This window comes from Staurois parvus, unplaced genomic scaffold (assembly GCF_062004578.1).
Source record: "Staurois parvus isolate SC_StPar_1 unplaced genomic scaffold, SC_StPar_1.0 ptg000422l, whole genome shotgun sequence".
NCBI lineage: Eukaryota > Metazoa > Chordata > Amphibia > Anura > Ranidae > Staurois > Staurois parvus.
Window position 1 is genome coordinate 7,917,978 of NW_028318218.1, and position 17,629 is coordinate 7,935,606.

Sequence of the window (17,629 nt, forward strand, 5' to 3'; positions counted from 1 at the left end):
TTTGTTTTACTAAGAAGACATACTGCTTTGTATTTCTCTGCTGTGCAGAGAAATACAAAGCAGCATTCCTTGCTGACGCAAGAGAGACCTGTGTTGTTTACACACAGGTCTCTCCCCTGTCAGCTTTCCCCAACGATTGCAGAGTGCTGGCCGGGAATCGCCGGGCAGTACCTGGTGATTGATATCCCTAGCTGCCAATAGCAGTGCAGGTATGGTGACGCCGCACGCGCCCCCCACCCGGAAATGCAAATCACGTATACATGGTTATGCACAGACCTATCGCCCTGTAGCAGTACTTTCTGCTATAGGGTGGTGGGCAAGCGGTTAAAGCATTAGATCAATGTTTTTTGGGGGGTTTTTTTGCGATCTGATGCTTTCCACGATAGAGGAGAGATGTGGGGTCTTACTGACCCCAGATCTCTCCATAAAGGAGGATCTGTCATGCCTTATTTCTGTCACTAGGGATGTTTACATTCCTTCTGATAGGAATAAAAGCGATCAAAGAAAAAATTAAAGGGACAGTGTAACAATGTATTAACATAAAGAATAAAAATAAAATTTTAAAAGCGCCCCCATCCACCCGTGCTCGCGCACAGTGGTGAACACATACATAGGGTACACTCACATATGTAAATGGTGTTCGCACCACACGTGAGGTATCGAAAATGTCACAGTGAGAGGAATAATTCTAGCACTAGACTATGTAACTCTAAGTTGGTAACCTGTAAAAATTCTTAAAGCATTGCCTATGGAGATTTTCAAGTATCAAACTTTGGCGCCATTCCACGAGCATGTGCAGTTTTAAAGCATGACATATTAGGTATTTATTTACTCGGCATAACATCATCTTTCATGCTTAAATAAAAAATTGGGATATATTGTGTTTTTAATGAATTAAAATGTATTTTTCCAAAATTATTGCGTTTGAAAAACTGCTGCACAAATACCGCGTGACGTAAAAAATTGCAACATCTGCCATTTTTTTTTTCTCTAGATTCTCTGGTAAAATAAATTATATATATATTTTATTTATTTCAGGTTTCTTATATAGCGCCGTCAATTTACGCAGCACTTTACATACATATATTGTACATTCACATCAGTCCCTAACCCTCAAGGAGCTTACAATCTAAAGTCCCTAACTCACATTCAAACATACACATTCTGGGGCCAATTTAGACAGGATCCAATTAACCTACCAGCATGTCTTTGGAGTGTGGGAGGAAATCGGAGTACCCGGAGGTAACCCACACAGTCACAGGGAGAACATGCAAACTCCAGGCAGGTGGAGTGTCGGGGTTGGGATTTGAACCAGCGACCCTAGCACTGCCAGGCGGAAGTGCTAACCATATACATACATATACACACACACCCATATATACATATACACTGCTCAAAAAAATTAAAGGAATATTTTGAACACACATCAGATCTCAATGGGGAAAAATATCATGCTGGATATCTATACTGATATGGACTGGGTAATGTGTTAGGAACGCAAGGATGCCCCATTGTTTGATGGAAATTAAAATTATTAACCTACAGAGGACTGAATTCAAAGACACCCCGAAAATCAAAGTGAAAAAATGATGCAGCATGCTAGTCCATTTTGCTGAAATTTCATTGCAGCAACTCAGAATGGTACTCAGTAGTTTGTATGGCCCCCACGTGTTTGTATGCATGCCTGACAATGTCGGGGCATGCTTCTAATGAGACGACGGATGGTGTCCGGGGGTATTTCCTCCCAGATCTGGACCAGGGTATCACTGAGCTCCTGGACAAACTGAGGTGCAACCTGGCGGCGTCGGATGGACCAAGACGTGATATCCCAGAGGTGTTGTATCAAGTCCTTCATCTTCCAGGAACTGCGTGCATACTCTTGTGATGGATTTGGTAAAATGCCTATTTCGTTTCCTATTGAATATATATATATATATATATATACGCTATTTCTATAAGTTTTATAAATATTTACTTTTATACTTTAATACATATGTTGTGTGAATATTTTCTGCCTGCTGGGCTTTGTGGTACTATAAGAAATCCTTGCTTAAGAAATGTCTGCTCACACACACAGACCCCCTCCCACCGTGTGATTTGGGAAACAAAGGAATGTTTTTTCTCTCTTTAAGATAAGACGGAAGAAGATCACACCTATACCATGACGGAGATTGTTTTCGTGTAAAGTGACCAATCAAAGACTAATATAATGCTTATGCTGTTATCACGTGATGTTCGCATCATTTTTCATATATAAACTCACGGTTTCATTTCAATAAATTAGAGAGAAGCATTCATAGACTGAACTTGTGTGTCAGCGTGAGTTTCTTCCAGTGTGCGCACATTCCAAAGCTAGCGTCATAAATTAGGACAGGAACAGATAAGCACCGGACCATTCAGTCCTCCACTAAATCAACTGGTGCCAAGAAACCCGGGAACTCTGGGTAATGAACCTGCAGCCAGCCAACCTCAAAAGGGCATTAGGTGTCAGTCAAACTGGACGGGACGGAGATTGATCACCTTTGGAGCATGGTAAGATATATTTTGCTATCTTACCATTGCTTATCCTGTCTTTGTTGTTGATTCATACCTGTGCCTAGTACGGCTGCTAAAGGTCACTAAAGGCAGGTAACCTTGCTTGCCCGGAGTTTATTCAAATATACCTGCATGTGCTTATCTGTTACCTGGGTCTCTGTTGTGTGTTTTTATGTATCAGTCTTGAGGTGGAAGAGGAGTGGACCTACTGAGGGTTTTGACACATAATTTCTCTTGGGTGTGTGGTAACCTTGTGTGTTGACCACAAGAGAGGAGGTGTCGGGTACGCATCACGGTAGTGTGGCAGCGGGGTGCCCTAGCCATTTTTGGGGCTAGGAAGAGTTACTCAGTGATCTGTACTCATAGCCCACCAAGATAGACTGCTATGTTATGTCCTAAATGTGTGTCTGTAAGTTAATGTTTGCTGTTTATAACAGAAGGTTGGGGTTTGTTAAGGGTTAAGGAAAGTTTGGACAGCAGCCTGTGAAGTGTCTTAGATTCCTGTTAGGAAGGAAAGAGAAGGGGGGAGGAGATGGGTCAGACGCTGATAAGACCCCTAGAAAGGAATGTTAGCAAGTGACCTGGTTGCAGAGAGAGAAGAGGAAAAGTATGTGGAATTAAAGATAAGGAGGTATAGAAAGAAAAAAAAAAAGAGAGAAGAAAGATGTCAGTTGACAAACATGTGCTGAAGACAGCAAGAAGTTTGGTATAATGTAGCCAAAGTTATCCACAAAGAGCAGTGGACAGAACAGGTATTGCTACAGGAAAACAAAAAACAAAAAAAAAACCAAAAAACTGTTTATGTGTTAAAATATTGAAAAGGATTACTGGCATGTCATATTGTGAAGAGGTGTGAAGGAAGTGAAGCAGTTAAAAAGTTATCTAAAGAAGCGAAAGTTTGTAAGCTGAAGGTCAGGGTTGCCTGACTTCAGGACTGGCATAAATCATTGTAGGAACAGAGAGGAATTTTATGTGATAAAGGTTTACTGAGTGTGGCAGAAGCTTGGTAAAGGACTTGGTACAGGTCTTCCGAGCAGTGAATGAAGCCACTGTCTTAGAGACACCTATCGTTCCAAATCCCCACACTTTACTCACAGGGGTACCTCCAACAGCAAAGTATTTCACCGTGGTGGACCTGGCAAATGCATTCTCCAGCGTTTCCTTGTATTCTCCTTGCAGATACTTCTTCGTTTTTATCCATGAGGGGCAGCAATACACCTGGGAAGTTATGCCACAAGGGGGCGCAAAATTCCCTGAGCCAGTTTGCCAAAGCCATGACCACCATACTGGGCACGTGGCAAAAGGAACATTCGGCAGTGGTCCTTCTTCAATATGTGGATGACTTTCTCCTCTGTGCTGATGACCTGCCCACGGCTGAAGAAGCCTCAGAGAGTTTACTATGTTACTTGGCACACCAAGGCTGTAAGGCCTCTAAACCAAAGTTGCAATGGTGCTCTACAACAGTCGTGTTCTTGGGCCACTGCCTCTCACCTGGAACAAGGCATCTTACGGAGGAAAGAGTTAAGGCCATCCAGAACTTGCCACTGCCGTTAGGCCAGAAGCCACTCCACGCCTTTCTTGGCCTCATATCCTACTGTAGGTCATGGATTCCTGATGTTTCTTGGTTTATGCAACCACTCTACGATGCTCTCAAGTCTGAGCCCTTCTATCTGTCCGAAGAGGCCGACTCCAACTTTTTTTGGCTCTAAAATATTTATTTTCTTCAGCCCCAGCCCTAGGTCTACCAGACTACGAGAAATTTTTCAAAACTGTTCGTGTCTGAACGCCAAGGCCATGACACCGGAGTATTGGCCCAGTCCCATGGCAACCGCCTACGACCCGTAGGCTACTACTCATGCCGTATAGACCCAGTGGCTAGAGGAGCACCCTCATGTCTGCGTGCTGTTTTCGCTGCTCCAGCTCTGCTGGATAAGACCTCTGATATCGTACTGGGACATGAACTTGTTCTTCTGGCACCGTATGCCATTGCTGCCATTTTAAACCAAGTCCAACCTAAACATTTGTCCACAGCGAGGCATCTTAGACTACAGTGTTCCCTCCAATTTCCTGATAACGTCACTCTCCTACGTTGCCAAACCCTGAATCCGGCCACTCTCCTCCCAATTGCTGAGGGGGGTAATGAAGGTAATGCAGAAAGTGGAGAAGATGATGGAGCCACTGAGCCTCATTATTGTCTTGAAATGATGAAAATGGAAACCTTCCATCTCCCCACAGTGAGTGAAACACCACTGCAGGACCCAGACTTCACCTTTTTTGTTGATGGTTCCAGATATGCAGACGATGGAGGCAAATATTATACAGGATTTGCGGTCACTACTGCAGACACAGTCCTACAGGCAAGAGCCCTATCGCCAGCAATATCTGCACAAGGAGCAGAACTTCAAGCACTCACAACAGCATGCCAGATGGCGGAAGGAAAAAGGGCCAATATCTACACAGACTCCAGATATGCCTTTGGGGTGGCCCATGACGTTGGACCCATATGGAAGGCAAGAGGATTTATGACTGCGGCAGGTACGTCCATAAGACATGGAGCAGCCATTGGACGACTGCTGGAAGCACTCCTTCTACCCACTCAAGTGGCTATTCTGAAGGTAAAAGCTCATGGGAAATTAAACTCTTCAGAAGCCAAAGGCAATAATCTGGCAGATTTGGCGGCAAAACGAGCGGCCATGGGACCACCAGAAATGGAAGGAGAGGTGACTGGAGAGTGGGAACCAATATTCACCTTACAGACCTTACCTGTGGACAGAAGCTACCTCAAGTAACTCCAAGAAGCAGCAAGTCCAGAAGAAAAAGAAAGCTGGAGACGGAGAGGAGCTATTCTCAAAGATGGTCTGTTTGAGTGCAACAAGAGGCTTTGTTTACCCAAGAATATGTTTCCAGCTGTAGTCCAGTGGGCACACGGAGCAGCCCATCTGTCAAAGAGCCTCATGAACTCTTTTATCAACAAGTACGATATAGCGCCTGGAATCACCACATCGACGAACAATTTTTTGCAGAACATGTGCCATCTGTGCAAAAATGCAATACGGGACGCACAGAAAAGACACCACAGAAACACTTGGCCAAACCCCTATACCCTTTTCATAGGATACAAATTGATCATATCAAGATGCCAAAGAGTGGGTGGTTGAGTACACCCTAGTGGTGTTGGACATGTTTTCCAGTTGGCCAGAGGCCTTTGCTGTAACTAACATGACTGCTAAAACAACTGCGAAGAAACTCCCCACTGAGGTTGTATGCAGATATGGGCTTCCAGAGGTGATAGAGAGTGACCAGGGCCCCGCCTTCACAGTTTCAGTAACCAAAGGAATATGGGCGGCATTAGGAGTCACTCTGGCGTTCTATACCCCCCAAAGTAGTGGAAAAGTAGAAGGAATGAATGGCACTCTGAAAGCCAGAATGCTAAAAATGGCCCAAGAGACTGGCATGAGTTGGCCAGACAGTCTGCTTATTGCCCTATTTAGTGTCAGATACACACCAAGGGGAGAACACTCCCTATCCCCTTATGAGATTTTGTTTAGCTCAGCCCCCAGATTTGGTTGTTATTTTCCACAACAGTTGCAATTACAATTTGATGTGTTAACTGATTATGTGACTGTATTATCACGTGAATTAACCCGTATCCATGTCCAAGTGTTTTCTCCATTCCAGATCCTGAGTCAGATACAGGAACTCACAGCCTATTACCCGGAGATTGGGTATTAGGAAAGACATTTATGAGGAAACATTCCTTTGAGCCAAGATATGATGGTCCCTTCCAAGTTCTGCTGACCACAGCCCCTTCTGACAAGGTGGCCGGGAAGAACACTTGGATACACGCCTCCCACTGCAAGAAAGTCCCAACCCCTGAGGAAAAGGCGTCATCTACACCATGACAACTATGTTGTATATCCTTTTTCTTATAAGTCTGACAGAGGCTCAACAGGTGGATATCACTGAAATAGGTGACACCACTATATTTTGGTACAACTCATCCAACACTCATGTAGCTATTTTCACCTTTGATTTCTGTAGTATAGATCCCATGTGGTGCTATGACCATAATCTATATGATCTTGACACAACGAGCATGTTCCGATAGTAGTGACCAGGTATACATATGTGTCATGGATGATTACTGGGGACCAAAAGATTAGAATCAGATTGGAAGGGATTTGGACTGGTGAGTGTGCCCTTGCAAAGGTCATTATGCCTCTCCACATCCTAGCAGAAAATACCCCTGACCCAACGCCTGGCCGTAGGAGGAAACGAAAAGCTCCTTCTGGCAGTTTTGACCCACATGTGTATATAGATGCTATTGGAGTCCCAAGGGGGGTGCCTAATAAATTTAAAGCAAGAGACCAAGTAAAAGCAGGCTTTGAATCCCTGATTCCCATGATAACTGTTAATAAAAATGTAGATTAGATAAATTATATATACTACAACCAACAGAGGTTTGTGAATTACACCAGAGATGCCCTTCAAGGAATCGTTGACCAGCTAGCCCTTACATCCTACATGACATTCCAGAATAGGATGGCTCTGGACATGATTTTAGCAGAAAAAGGAGGTGTCTGTAAATGATAGAAGGAACCGGAACATGTTGTACATATATTCCTGACAATACTGGCCCGAATGGTAAGGTTACTCTGTCTATAAAGAAATTAGAAGATCTGTCAGTTGAGTTGAAAAAGAATTCAGGGATCACAGACTTGTGGGATCAATATTTCAGTTGGATGAGTGGGTGGCAAAAGATACTTGCCCAAATAGGGGTAACTGTATTAATAATTCTGATTCTCCTGGCCCTGGTTGTATGCTGTGTTATACCATGTGTGAGGAAATTGATGAGCAAAGCTGTAGACAACAGAACACCTACCTTCCTGAACCAGGAGCAAGAGGATCTACATATAATAGATGAAGAAAAACCTTATACCCCATTACGGTCCCTCTCCGCCAATAGTAATTTCACAATTTTGTAGGGATAGCATCTGACTTCCTTATGTACAAAGTCTGTGGCAAGGGGGGTGATGAAATAGTCATCACCTGTCTAACGTACAGCATAAAAGAGTTCCAAGGTACATAAGGACAGATGAGCTAGGCTTTATAGGGACAGAGTAAAATATTCATTTTAAGGGGGGACTGTGATGGATTTGGTAAAATGCCTATTTCGTTTCCTATTGAATATATATATATATATATATATATATATATATATATATACGCTATTTCTATAAGTTTTATAAATATTTACTTTTATACTTTAATACATATGTTGTGTGAATATTTTCTGCCTGCTGGGCTTTGTGGTACTATAAGAAATCCTTGCTTAAGAAATGTCTGCTCACACACACAGACCCCCTCCCACCGTGTGATTTTGGAAACAAAGGAATGTTTTTTCTCTCTTTAAGATAAGATGGAAGAAAATCACACCTATACCATGACGGAGATTGTTTTCGTGTAAAGTGACCAATCAAAGACTAATATAATGCTTATGCTGTTATCACGTGATGTTCGCATCATTTTTCATATATAAATCAATGAAAATGAGTGAGCGCTTTAAAGGACGAGCAGCTGAAACACATAGGACAACCAAAAGAGTTCCTCACATAAATGTAAATAAAAGTGCAGCGCTAGAAAATAACAAAAAATCAAAAATCAACGCACATAAAGTCAATAAAAATAAGTCCACAAAAAAGGGGGGAGGGGGGGGAGGGAGGGGAAAGGCCCTAGGCCAAAAAAAGTCTCAAAAAAGAAGGACGACTTCAAATGCCCATACACACTGATCAGAGGTGTATGCACTGTGGTAGAGATGGAGTTGAAGATGTAGTCAGGGAACAGAGGTAGATGTAATCCCCGGATCAATGAAGATCCCCAGATCAAGGAAGCACACGTTCCACAAGACAGCAAGGAAGCAGTCACAGCTCCACCAAAGAATACCACCACTCCTTCACTTCATATCAGCGGCATCTAGGAGGAGATACTCCTCATGAAAAGAAAAGCCCATGGTAAGATATAATAAAAAGCATTTAATGAAATAAAACAGGATGCATCCAGAGTAAATATATGAAAATGCACACCGCTAGCAAATAAACATGAAAGCTAGCAGTGAAGGCGGAACAAGACTAACCGTCCTGTCAGATGTAGTGGCCGTGAAAGAACCGGTTCTTTCCTCTGAGGATGTGCTTGGCACGTAACGCGTAAGGAGGAACCTGCGCACGCCTTGACGCCACGCCGTCGGAGCATTGGGGAGCTCCGGCGGCCACTACATCTGACAGGACGGTTAGTCTTGTTCCGCCTTCACTGCTAGCTTTCATGTTTATTTGCTAGCGGTGTGCATTTTCATATATTTACTCTGGATGCATCCTGTTTTATTTCATTAAATGCTTTTTATTATATCTTACCATGGGCTTTTCTTTTCATGAGGAGTATCTCCTCCTAGATGCCGCTGATATGAAGTGAAGGAGTGGTGGTATTCTTTGGTGGAGCTGTGACTGCTTCCTTGCTGTCTTGTGGAACGTGTGCTTCCTTGATCTGGGGATCTTCATTGATCCGGGGATTACATCTACCTCTGTTCCCTGACTACATCTTCAACTCCATCTCTACCACAGTGCATACACCTCTGATCAGTGTGTATGGGCATTTGAAGTCGTCCTTCTTTTTTGAGACTTTTTTTGGCCTAGGGCCTTTCCCCTCCCTCCCCCCCCCCCTCCCCCCTTTTTTGTGGACTTATTTTTATTGACTTTATGTGCGTTGATTTTTGATTTTTTGTTATTTTCTAGCGCTGCACTTTTATTTACATTTTTCATATATAAACTCACGGTTTCATTTCAATAAATTAGAGAGAAGCATTCATAGACTGAACTTGTGTGTCAGCGTGAGTTTCTTCCAGTGTGCGCACATTCCAAAGCTAGCGTCATAAATTAGGACAGGAACAGATAAGCACCGGACGATTCAGTCCTCCACTAAATCACTCTCGCCACATGAGGCCGGGCATTGCCATGCACCAGGAGGAACCCAGGACCCACTGCACCAGCGTAGGGTCTGACAATGGGTCCAAGGATTTCATCCCGATAATTAATGGTAGTCAGGATGCCATTGTCTAGCCTGCAGAGGTCTGTGCATCCCTCCATGGATATTCAATGGCAAATGCCAATCAAGCTCTATGGTGCCAGGCAGTGAGCACAGGGCCCACTAGAGGACGTCGGGCCCTCAGGCCACCCTCATGAAGTCCGTTTCTGATTGTTTGGTCAGAGACATTCACACCAGTGGCCTCTGGAGGTCGTTTTCTAGGGCTCTGGCAGTGCTCATCCTGTTCCTCCTTGCACAAAGGAGCAGATACCGGTCCTCCTGATGGGTTAAGAACCTTCTACGGCCCTGTCCAGCTCTCCTAGAGTAACTGCCTGTCTCCTGGAATCTCCGCCATGCTCTTGAGACTGTGCTGGGTGACACAGCAAACCTTCTGGCAATGGCAGATATTGATGTGCCATCCTGGAGGAGCTGGACAGCCTATGCTACCAGTAGTGACACTGACCCTAGCCAAATGCAAAATTAGTGAAAAACAGTCACAAAAGATGAGTAGGGAAAAATGTCAGTGACTTCCACCTGTAAAACCGTTCCTGTTTTGGGGGTCGTCTCATTGTCGCCCATCTAGTGCACCTCTTTCATTAACCCCAAAGCGGCTGAAACAGATTATAAACTGTACAACTCAGTTGAACAACAAAATGAAATCTTTTAGGTGGAGAGAAGTAAAAATAAAAAAGTAAAATAATATGTTTGCATAAGTGTGCACACCCTTAAACTAATACTTTGCTGAAGCATCATTTGATTTCATTACAGCACTTAGTCTTTTTGGGTAGGAGTCTATCAGCATGGCACATCTTGACTTGGCAATATTTGCCCACTCTTCCTTGCAAAAACTGCTGCGGGCAAGTAGACGATCAGCCTCAGTGAGCCATGCACCTTGGTACAGGGGGGATACAAGCAGCTCTAGTCTGGCTTATAGTTAGCACTGAACGTGGACGAGCATTTGCTGCTGATGAGTTTAACAGAGTGTGATGATGGTCGCTGCATTTCCCCTTCCTCTCCTCTGCCTCCACTTGCACCTGCAGGTATCAATTTACAGCCTGTGATTCCCTGTAAAGCAGTGAGTGAATTGCCCACCTCTGCCTTTTACAGACTCTCCCGGCTGATTGGGGAGCCTGGGACTGCACCAAATGGCAGCAGAGAGAGACATAGGGAGAGAGACACAGATGTTGTTCCTCCCTCTCTGTGACACCAGAAACAATGAGGATTTAGTTTACTTTCATTTCTTTAGTAGGTTATTAATGGCCAAGGAGGGAGCCTAGGAGACCGATCTGTCACGGCCCATGTGACCACAAGGGCTGTTGTTCATTCTTTTAGTAATAAAGTTGATAAAAAAATGTTTTAAATAAAATAAATACTAATAAAAAAAAAAGTTTAAGTGTCCCTGCACCCCAACCCCCCCTTCCCCGGGGCTGTTGGCTATAGAGATTTTTAGGTACTGTAGTTTGGCACCATTTTACGGACGTTCACAATTTTAAACCGTGACATGTTAAGTATCTATTTACACGCTGTAACATCATCATTTATAGTTACAAAAATGTTTTATTATATAGTGGTTGCGTGCAATAAAATTAATCAAAGTGTTATATTTCCCCAAAAAGTTGCATTTGAAAAACTGCTGATCAAATGTGACATTAAAAAAATTCAACACCCACCATTTTATTCTCTAGGGTCTCTGCAACTTACAACCCCCTTAGGAGCTTCATGGAGTTTACTATAGGTTTCTTCATAAACTGTTCAGTGTACCTTGAACTGCTGTTTTGAAGGTAAAGGGTGGTCACACCAAATATTGATTTGGATTTTTCTTCTGATCATCTACTTTTTTTTTTACTAATTTTGTTAACTGATAAAAATGAACTTTTACCACTTCTGTTTCTGAAAGCATTCTTAAAGTGACACCAAAAGGTAAACTTTTTTTTTATTAAAATAAGAAACATGTTCTACCCACCTGCTCTGTGCAATGGTTTTGCACAGAGCAGCCCCAACCCTCCCCTTGCCGGCGATCTTAGCTTCTCCTCTTCGTTTGCCCCCACAGCAAGCCGTTTGCCATGGGGGCACACAGTGTGTGCTCGCTCCCAAGCTGTGTGTGTCTATGGAGCAGTGCTCCTTAGACACATATAGTGGGACTTAGCCCCACTTCCTCCTCACTGCATTTGATTGACAGCAGCAGGAGCCAATGCATTCTCTGTATTAAGGTAAAAAATGTTTTATTGCTTTCTGTCCTCCCCCTTCCCTGTGTGAAGAGGAAAAGAGGGGAGATGAGATGCAACCATGCACAGTGCTTGATCTCTTCACCCCTCTCTTCCCCCTCACACAGGGAAGGGGGAGGACAGAAAGCAATAAAACATTTTTTACCTTAAAGCGGAGCTCCATCCAAAAGGGGAAGTTCCGCTTTAAGGACTGCTCCCCCGCTCCCCATTAAGGATTGGCACCTTTGGGGGGCGGGGGGTGGGAGCGGGTACCCGAATTTGACAGGTACCTGCTCCCAAATTTGACAGGTACCTGCTCCCACTTCCATTCCAATCGCCTAGGTGATCTGAAATGGAAGGTGTCCTCCATCCCTGTAGTCTTTTGGGATATGTGAGAGGTCCCAGAAGACTACAGGACCATTCAGGAAGCGCAGCACTACTCGTGCATGCGCAGTGGGTACCCGGCTGTGAAGCCGCAAGCTATCACAGCCAGGTGCCCACACTGAAGATGCCGTCTTCCTGGAATACAGGACAGCTGGTGAAATGGGCTGCGGGGGACACACCGCGGGACCAAGGGACAGGTGAGTGGCTGTTTTTGTAGCTGCTAACTTTTATTTTTTTACAGGGTGGATGGAACTCCACTTTAATGCAGAGAATGCATTAGGGTAAAAATAATTATGGCTTCAGAAACACTTTAATTTACAGTATTTTTTCACACCTGCCTAAAACTTTGCACAGTATTGTACTTTATTGATGTATTCATGAATACAGAGCTGAAATTGTCTTTTATAGCTGCCTGTAGTTCAGCTTCAAATAACACATACTATTTAAAAAAAAGTGTGCAATACAATACATTCGGAGCAGACTCAAAGTAAGCCAGCGTGACTATTTAATGCAATTCACTGAATATTCAGGCCCAGTCTGCTGTATTTTCTGGCTGTTACCTTTTCTACGGCCTCAGCTTTTTCACGCTCCAGTGTTTTCTCCTTCTGTCTCTCTGCTCTTAATGCAGCAGCTGATGTCGCTCTCACAGACGTAAAGTCGAAGGTCATCCACTCATCCCTCTGAAATGTAAGAACAGCTTCATTTAGTATTGCAGAACACACAGACCATCTCTGGTCTTATAGGGGAAAAGCTTTACCTACACCACACAGCAGAGTCAGCAACATGTCAGCATCATTTCAAAATGTGCACACACAAGAGACAAGCAGTTGTCAGTGGGTGGGATTTTGTTTGCTTACAAGAGAACCTGTCACTTCGCCCTGAATGGGGTGGGATATTTTCAATCAATATTTTTATTTTTGGTTTGGGTTTAGTTGAGAAGGACTTCGGTGAAGTGCTAGATAGATGTACTCCCCTCCTGGTCAGACTGTGATATTCAGGATCTACAGATGATATGCCTCTGAAATGCAGTCTCTATATATTCCTACGGAAAGCCTACTAAGGCTCCATGCACATTAACGTTTTTTAGAAGTTCAAAAAACGCTAGAAAAAAAAAACGCTGGATGAAAACAGTGATAATAGAGTTTTTGTGCCAGCTTCTAGTAACATTTTAGTAGCGTTTGCATTTTCTTAGCATTTTTACAGTACATGAAGGAAAAAAAAAAAAACACTTGAAAAAAGCTGTTAGGAGCATTTAAGTAGTGCTTGGAAGTTTAGGAGCGTTTAGTGTATTTTTCTGCCAGGAAAAATCTCTAAAAAAGTCTACAGAAACTATTTCTTTTCTGCTCCTCAACACTGAAGCTTGAAAATGCTTCTAGCATAAAATAGTGTGCATGGACACATAGGATGACACTATTAGCTTTTATGAGCAATGAGAAAAAAAAAAAAAAGCTCATAATAGTTTATAGGAGCTTAAAAAAACGCTAGTGTGCATAGAGCCTAAAGTATTGGCCTAAATATAAACATGTTTTTATAACATGCATGAAGTATCTTCACTTCACTGGCTCCTCCAGGGATTATACCATATATAGCTACTCCAGCTGCAACACTCCCACCAGTTGCTGAATAAAATCTGCTCAACAGTAATGGATAGCAATTAATCTATATTTGGTCTCCCACAGTACACAGAACATGGAAATGCAATTATTTTAGTAAATATAAACTGCTAAATACCCTTTCTCACCAGCAGTTTATAGCAGTCTTTTGACTTCTATCAGTGTACAGCTGAGCACTGGTTAAAGCTTGTTGAAGGAGTGTTCATTCTCCTCTGATTGTCCTATGAGGCTGCATGACCCCTGCAAATCTGTCTAGACAGTGCTGATTGGCTCTGTGCCACCCTCGAAAAAAAAAAAAAAAAAAAAAGCTCTCTATCACTATACACCAAACTGAGCACGTGCAGAGTACCTCCTAGGGCTCTGAACTATCAGCAGATGGAATGGGGACAGTAAAATAAGGGGAGCATCAGAGAAGACAGGATCAAACAGCCTTTTTAAACAACTCAGAGCATTAACCCCTTAGGTTCCACAGTTTTGTCATGTTACAACCACAAACGTAAATGTGTTTTAATGGGATTTTATGTGATAGACCAAACACAAAAGTGACACATAATTGTGAAGTGGAAGGAAAATGATAAATGGTTTTTAATATTTTTTACAAATAAATAATCAGAAAAGTGTGGCAAGCATTTGTATTCAGCCCCCTTTACTCTGATACCCCTAACTAAAATCTGGTGAAACCAATTGCCTTCAGAAGTCACCTAATTAGTAAATGGGGTCCACCAAATTGAACTTTTTGGCCTAAAAGCAAAACGTTTCAGATATTTCTTTGTAAAAATTTTTGGACACCATTTATCATTTTCCTTCCACTTCACAATGATGTGCCACTTTGTGTTGCTCTATCACATAATTCCCAACACATGTACGTTTCTGGCTATAACATGACAAAATTTGTACAAATTCAAGGGGTATGAATACTTTTTCAAGGCATTGTACAGACTGATTTTACTGTGGTGGGTTTAGTAACACTATAAGGTCCTGATAGGGCTCAATCCTGCGCCATTCCATCAAAAACTAAAACCTTCCATTAGCAAATAGATTTTGCATACAAAGCAAAAAAAGATGGTTAAAGCAGAGCTCAATGCATGCATTTGTGGGTAGCTTCACAGGAGCTTACTTTAAAATCATTGAGTTTTTTTCTTGCATTTTAGGAGTAGGAGATGGTTGAAACCCCTTCAGCTTTTCTTTTTTTGCCATCTGTCCCATGAGGAAGGTGTCCCTGCACTTCCTGTAGACACAACAGGAAAATAATGGAAATTCCCTCTGAGGCAGGCCATAGATTATGCTATTTTCTTTCCTGCAACCACGAGTTGCAGGAAAGAAAATCGCTTGATTCCCCCATCAACACAGTCAGGGTTGATGGGGGAATCCCTCCCGTGGAGCTATTGTGATCTTCCGGCTATAGGCGCTGACAATAATTGCATGCTAAAAATTTGACATGCTGGTTGTACCAAAGTCAATCGATGGATTGACTTGGGAACAATCAGCCTGCCCATAGGTGGATCGAACCGGCTGAGATTTGATCCATCTATGGTCAAAATTTAGACAAAGTTCCCCACTGGAAAACAGCCAACCTCAACCACACTATCCAAAACTAAAATTATTTGGAGTCACTAACACAGAACTAGTTTTCAGATAAGACAATCCAGCTTTACTACAACAACCCGTATCTTCATGCTTGTTTCAGGTCAGTGACTCAAAAAGTACTATAACTGGGGGGAGGGAGGCAACATACCAGCCAAGCAACAAGAATTTTCAGCTAATGGTTAGCAATGGTGGCCCCATATTTCTCCAATCACAGGTTTAATTCTTCTGAGGTTTATAATGACATTTGTTGATCAGGATTAATTTTGAAGCAGTTACTCAACACAGTGAACATCTGTGCACTCGAGTTCCATGGGACGCTGTGGCATTGTGCTCAGATGTCCAAATGAATATCAACTCCTACGAGGAGACAGCTTGGCCAGGACACCGACATCCTCATTACAATTTGAGGCAAGCAATACAGAGTCACGTATCATCAAATATTACCATAGAAGGATTTCAGAGAAAACACAGGACATCTACAATATATTAGATTTCCTTCTATAAAACAATGCAGCAACAAGGCAACCAATTTACATTCGTCCTTTAATGATCACTTGGCAGTGAATTAAAGGTTTACTGAATGCTAATCCGCTGTAGCGCTTTGTGCTGCCTTATTTAGCATGCCTGTTCTGTATTTCACATTAAAAAAAAATTACCAAATATAAATCTGAACACGGAGGACGTGTTCCCACCACTGCTTTGGGGTAATGTACAGTCAATGTACTAAGCAAGTTGCAAAGTATTATTTTTTAGTTTGAATGGCACCCCTATACAACACCAGTGCACTGTTGTGAAAAAAATAGCACATGAGCAATTACTCCTGAGTTGGGGCACATTCAAAGTTAAATAGCCAAGTTAAACAGGTAGCACAAAATGCTGCAGCACATGATAAAGCACGCTGCTGCATACAGTGCTGTGTAGAAGTATGCGTCTCCTTCCTGATTTTTTATTTTTTGCATATTTGTCAAATATACTATAAATGATTCAGATCATCAAACCAATTTTAATATTACACAAAGATAAACCAAGTAAATACAAAATGCAGTTTTTAAATGATGATTTCATTTATTAAGTACAAAAAAGCAGCCCAAACCTACCTGGCCCTATGTGAAAAGTAACTGACCCCTAAATGCCCAGCTGCATAACCAAAGTGCACTTGAGCTTGACGTCACAAACTCATGGCTGGACATTCTCCTCCAGGATTTTCTGGTAGAGCACATAATTCAGGGTTCCATCAATAGTGGCAAGTTGCCCAAAGTTGTGCAAAGCAGCCCCACACCATCACACTGGCACCACCATGTTTGACTGTTGGGATGATGTTCTTTTTATGAAATATTGTGTTAGTTTTACACCAGATGTAACGGGACGCACACCTTCCAATAAGTTCAACTTTTGTCTCATCAGTCCACAGAATATTTGCCCAAAAGTCTTGGAGATAATCAAGATGTTTTTTGGTAAATGTGAGACAAGCCTTTGTGTTCTTTTTGGTCAGCAGTGGATTTAGCACTGGAACTCTTCATGGATGCCATTTTTGCCCAGCCCGGTATTTTGAATCATGAACACTGACCTTAACTAAGGCAAGAGAGGCCTGCAGTTCTTTAGGTGTTGTTCTGGGTTCTTTTATGACCTCTTGGATGAGTCGTCGTCGTCGTGCTTTTGGGGTAATTTTGGTAGACCTGCCACTTCTGGGAAGGTTCACCACTATTCCAAGTTTTCTCCATTTGTGGATAATGGCTCTCACCGTGGTTCACTGGAGTCCCAAAGCATTAGAAATGGCTTTGTAACCCTTTCCAGACTGATATATGTCAATTACTTTTTTCTCATCTGTTCTTGAATTTCTTTAGATCGTGGCATGATGTGTTGCTTTTTTTTTTTTAGATCTTTTAGTGTGCTTCACTTTGTCAGACAGCTTCTATTTAAGTGATTTCTTGATTCAACAGGTCTGGCAGTAATCAGGTCTGGGTATGACATCAATGCAGCACAGCTGGGTATGGACAGCAAGAATATTCCTAGGTCTTCATGGCGTTCAGTAGGGCATCAACGTTCCTTGGCATTTAACACTGGTCTTAGCAGTGTGATTATGTATCAGCTGTTCTTAACACTGACTGTAGGGTGCACCTTAGACTCTGATAACTATGCTGGCAGACATTACCCTAAGCTGAAATCCTAAGTCATAGTGGAACCCAATATCACAAAAATCATTCATTCGAACACTAGGAGCAACCTTATGCA

At 42.5% G+C, this 17,629-nt stretch overlaps 1 protein-coding gene across 1 annotated transcript in view; it reads right to left on the bottom strand.

Moving 5' to 3' along the window:
• CWF19L2 (CWF19 like cell cycle control factor 2) overlaps window positions 1-17,629 on the bottom strand; it is a 249,787-nt gene that overhangs the window by 199,565 nt on the left and 32,593 nt on the right. The window contains exon 5 of the mRNA XM_089687297.1: window positions 12,758-12,877. Within this exon, the coding sequence (XP_089543423.1) occupies window positions 12,758-12,877 (120 nt within the window). The remainder of the gene's footprint in view (window positions 1-12,757; window positions 12,878-17,629) is intronic.